The 4673-nt window shown below is 32.8% G+C and overlaps 1 protein-coding gene across 1 annotated transcript; it reads right to left on the bottom strand.

Annotated features, from left to right (window-relative positions):
- Positions 1 to 1215: 1215 nt before the first annotated feature.
- LOC120205452 (protein ESKIMO 1-like) lies at positions 1216 to 3901 on the bottom strand. Its single transcript, XM_039205323.1, has 5 exons — positions 3500 to 3901; positions 3246 to 3420; positions 1997 to 2196; positions 1753 to 1911; positions 1216 to 1656 (listed from the first exon to the last, which is right to left on the bottom strand). Exons 1-5 carry the CDS (start codon positions 3850 to 3852, stop codon positions 1305 to 1307), a joined length of 1239 nt encoding a protein of 412 aa, XP_039061254.1. The 5' UTR covers positions 3853 to 3901; the 3' UTR covers positions 1216 to 1304.
- Between the last annotated feature and the right edge of the window lie 772 nt (positions 3902 to 4673).

Raw genomic sequence — 4673 nt, 5'->3', positions numbered from 1 at the left:
AAGAAGAAGAGCGATCCAATCCAAGGCACTTCGAGAAGCAGGTCGTGTAAAAATTGTGCCTTACTGGTGCCGTATTTGCTGGCCCTTGGGCTTTTATATGGACATCAAATTCGGGTATAATGACCCGACCAATATTTCATTTGATTTCATTTTCAATGAGAGTTAGGGATGGTAAAAAAAAAATTCAAATCCGTCGGGAAAAATCGAAAATCGAATTAAACGGGTCTGGTTCGGAGATAATAAACGGGGATGGGGACGGGTTTGGTAATTCCCTCCCTGAATACACGGCCCGATAAATATTAAAAATAATTATTATATATATATATATATAAAATATTAATAAATTTAATTTAAATTAAAAATATTTATATATTTAATTGAAATATATATACTCGACCCGATACTCTTTTAAATAACCATTTATGTTAAACGGGGATATTCGTTTCCCCGCGGTTTTCCCCGATTACCCGATGGGGATCCCCGTTTAAATCCCTGCGATTTTTTAAACGGGGACGGGTACGGATTTTTTAAACGGGGTGGGACGGGGGACCAATCCCCGACCTGAAACCGTCCCGTTACCATCCCTAATGAGAGTTTACCAAATCAAAATGAAATGGAATTATTTCAATCATGATATTCACGTAAGATCATATACGAAAAATATTCAAAAGATAAAGTCACATTTTACTATTTAAACTTAAATAGATATTATTTTAATTTAAAATATTCAAAAGGATATAATTATCTTTAATATTCAAAATTAAATACGTAACAAATACCTTTTAATTTCATATATTCAAAGAATAATTGTCCTACTAATATTCATTATTCAAATTAAAATTATATTTTAATTTATAATATTAAAAAAGATACATGAATTTAATTTAAATATTAAATTCATCAATAAAATTCACTCATTTTCCAACAATAATAATTTTTCGGAAGACGTATATATAAATTTATGATCCTCCAATATTAAAGGATAAAATACGAACCAAGTTTATTCAAGGGATCTCAACATGAGAATGCCTCTCCCAGTCTCCCTTATTCCATTTTTGAATGATTTTTTTATTATTATTAAAAAGAGCCATAATACTGTGAAGTTTGAACTCCATTTTGTTCATAAAACTATTCATGTCAAACATATTTAAGACATGAATATTAAAGTATAATTCTCCTAATACGTACATTTGGAAACACACTTATATCTAATATATATTTCATGCGACAGTTAACCCAAGTTCAAGAATTCTTTAACAAATCATTTTCAATTCCTATTTTAAACGAAAATAAATTGTAGGTGATCAAGAGTGTAAAATGATATGTGCGTAGAGGAGTTCATTCCATGTATCAGGTAACCCTGGTAGGCACCAATGTATACAATCTGCGTATGTAGCTGGATCTGCTTGCTGCTCTGGTGTCATCAACTGCCCTTGCCGGGTTGTATAAACCGATGTATGTGCATCTTTCCGATACTCGGACATGGCCGTAATATTGACGAAGTTAACAGGTACTTTCATGGATTGAATCACATCTGCAACTATCCCCAATACTCTATGATCTGTGCCAACATTTGGTGGAGGAATCGACAAGTTCGCCATCGGAAGACTCTCCTTTGCACATAAAATCCCATCAGGATTGTCCCAATCCAAACTCCTGTTTTCAATCAAAAGATGAACAATGGCAGAATTAAGTATAATCTGAATAATAAATTTGTTTAACAAAAAAGAAGTTTCAAGGATATGTTTTAACTTGAAATGAGTAGGTGACATGCTCATGAAGTAGACCGACGTGAACTTCGAATCGACGTTTTCCTCGACCCATTTAGCCCATGTTTTCACAACTCTGTCATAAGCTATAGGCCGTTCGACTTCAATGTATTCCACCGGTTCTACATCAAACGATCCTTGCCTTTTCATCACGTCGAAGACGATTTAAGTTCATACAGATGGTTAAAGTTTATAGCAGAATCAAAAGGTTTCTGATATATACTTACAGGACTTTCATATATCCGGAGTTCATCCACCAAATATATGAGTTGAAAATCAAGTAATCTACACCTTTCCAATCATCTCCATTGTTCTTGATCGATTCCGGCTTGATTATACGGTCTTTAATACTGTGTTGCCACGGATTGTCCGAATTCGATTCGACGAGAAATGGTGCCCAATAGAACTCCACTGTGGTGTTGTACTCCTATGCAGCATTCAAGACATAAATGTCACATTCAGAGGCCTTAAAAGGATGTTAATTCACAGCAGACGAAATTGTTGAAGGAATCAATAATGGAGCATGGGATATCATCTTCAAGTCATTAATGAGCATAAATTTTGCAATGAAAACTTAGTTTAATCTGACTAATGGGTAAAGCATACAAATGGTACCTCGACTATGAGGTACTACTTTGAGTCCCAAATATGAGTTATTACTTTTGAATCTCGACTATTGAAAATTACAAAATAATATCCCGATTATAGAAAATTCTTTTGTTGAGTTCTCCAACTATTCTTATATTTTAAATTTATACTTTTTCAGTTAAAAGTTCATGATCGTCTGAACTGGACGTTAACTTATTATCTGGGATATGATAAAATTTGATACCATAACCGTTTGAGTTATAGACACATTATGTCATGTCGATACCAGAGATTTAAAAAGCAGTTCACAACTATAATAACGTTCGCTATATAGCAATAACAGTGTCGTCCGATACGATTATTGCATGACAACAATATCTGTAATAGCGTTCATTATATTTACAATCGCGATAAATGCAACCCAACCAAAACGCGACCGTAAACGTAATTTAAATCCCTGGTCGATACCTAATGTTATGCCAGATAATTTTTAATAAAAAATAACAAGTTTGAAACATATAAATAATCGGACGACCATTTCATAATTTTTAATAGTCATTGACTCAATAAAACAAATCCTTCTTAACTCAACAAAACAACACCTTATAATCATAGACTATTTTATAACTTTTAATAATTGAATGACTCAACAAAATAACACATTATAATTATAGATTATTTTATAACTTTTAATAATTGAATTACTCAACAAATCTACATCTTATACTCGAAGAACCGTCGGTGCACTTTTCCCCTTATTAATTTATGCATAAAATTGTCGGCAAAACAAGACCTCAACAGATAATATTTCAGCCGGAATGAATGAATTTGAGTAAAAACTTGAAACTTTTACAAAGATCTGGAATTGAAAGTAGTGAAGCAATATACCTGAATGCGGTAAAAAACTAAAGAACCGGATTTTTCATGGCTCTTCTTCCCAATAGAAATACCAGATTGAAGAAGTAGACAAACCATGGATTCCCACTGGTTTCTATTCAGTGAATCCCCCACAAACATAATCCTTTTACCCCGGAGTTTCTCAAGCAATAATCTCGCTTTGAATCTCAAAAAATCAAGAAAAGAACAGCTCAGAAACTAAGTCATATAACCAAGAAAAAAATGTTATCAAGTGATAAACTTACTTGGGCAAAGAACAATCTCTGGGTTTCCATCTCCAGTTCTGATAAAGAGAATCTGATCTTCCATTTTTAATGCAAGTAACTTGTTCTGAGAGAAACTCACAGTCATGTTCTTTGTATAATGGATGGGTTATATTATCAAAAACCCATTTCCCATTGAAGAGATCACAGTCTTTTGGTGGTAGCTTAACTTCTTCTTCATCACGTTCCTCAAGGTTTCCTGGAAATCTGAACTTTCCCAAGAAAACTGAATTTGCAACGTGTTTGAAATCTCCATTGTAGATGAGCAATTTGAATATGAGTATCAATATCAAGGAACCCAGAATTTTATGGCTGATATTGCAGCTGTGCTTCATTGCTCAGAGATAACGGAAACAGCTACCCCTGAGACAAAAATCAGTTTTTGAGAGCAATCAGTGGTGTCAGACAATTACTACTGCTTTAATTTTTATATATTATTTTTTAGATAAATATATAAATTTATTTATATATTAAAAAACAATACTCAAATACAAACAACACAATATCAAAAGCTTAGGGGATTTTATTTATATATTATTTTTTAGATAAATATATAAATTTATTTATATAAATTTTTTAGTCTTCTCATTTGAACTTTTAAGTCGATGTTTAGGGGATTTTATTTTGTCTTTTCCTTAATTTCCTCCACTTTCGCCGGATTGTAATCACTTCCCACTTTTTTACTCCATGCCATGTGTATATTAGGTGGCTTTTTACCACCGACAGTTTGTGAATTTTATTTATATTTTTAAAGTATCAATTTTAAAATTATATAAATACTTTTCAATTCTATAATTACTAATTTTATCCTACTTTCCTTGGCAAATTCCCATATTGGACTTGTCTGGCTTCGAGGGTCCACTTCTTCCCTTGGATTGGAAAGCAGAACTCTTACTGTAGGAACCTTGTCTCCATTTAGCTGTAGTATTGTTGTAAAATGGCGATGTGCCTTTTCGTCTAAGTTGCTTCTCTACTTTCATAACCATGTGGACCATATCGTCTATGTCAATATAATGTTATAGCTCTACGGTGTTAGCTATTTTTTGGTTAAGTCCCACCAAAATCTTGCTATGGTGGCTTCATGTTTGCTTGGGTCATAGCAATTTCTATTTTTTTATGATAATATTTTACGCTACGGTTGCTTTGGGTAAAATCC

This window comes from Hibiscus syriacus, unplaced genomic scaffold (genome assembly GCF_006381635.1).
Source record: "Hibiscus syriacus cultivar Baekdansim isolate YM2019G1 unplaced genomic scaffold, ASM638163v2 tig00012483_pilon, whole genome shotgun sequence".
Classification (NCBI taxonomy): domain Eukaryota; kingdom Viridiplantae; phylum Streptophyta; class Magnoliopsida; order Malvales; family Malvaceae; genus Hibiscus; species Hibiscus syriacus.
Note: the sequence above shows the minus strand (reverse complement) of the source record. Positions and strands in the feature narration are given on the sequence as shown.

Coding starts and splice junctions, on each gene's coding strand:
- LOC120205452 (XM_039205323.1), bottom strand. CDS start 3,852: ATGAAGCACAGCTGCAATATCAGCCATAAAATTCTGGGTTCCTTGATA. Junction 2,197..3,245: donor TAGTTTTTTACCGCATTCAG/GTATATTGCTTC, acceptor AATGCTGCATAG/GAGTACAACACCACAGTGGA. Junction 1,912..1,996: donor TCCGGATATATGAAAGTCCT/GTAAGTATATAT, acceptor CGTGATGAAAAG/GCAAGGATCGTTTGATGTAG.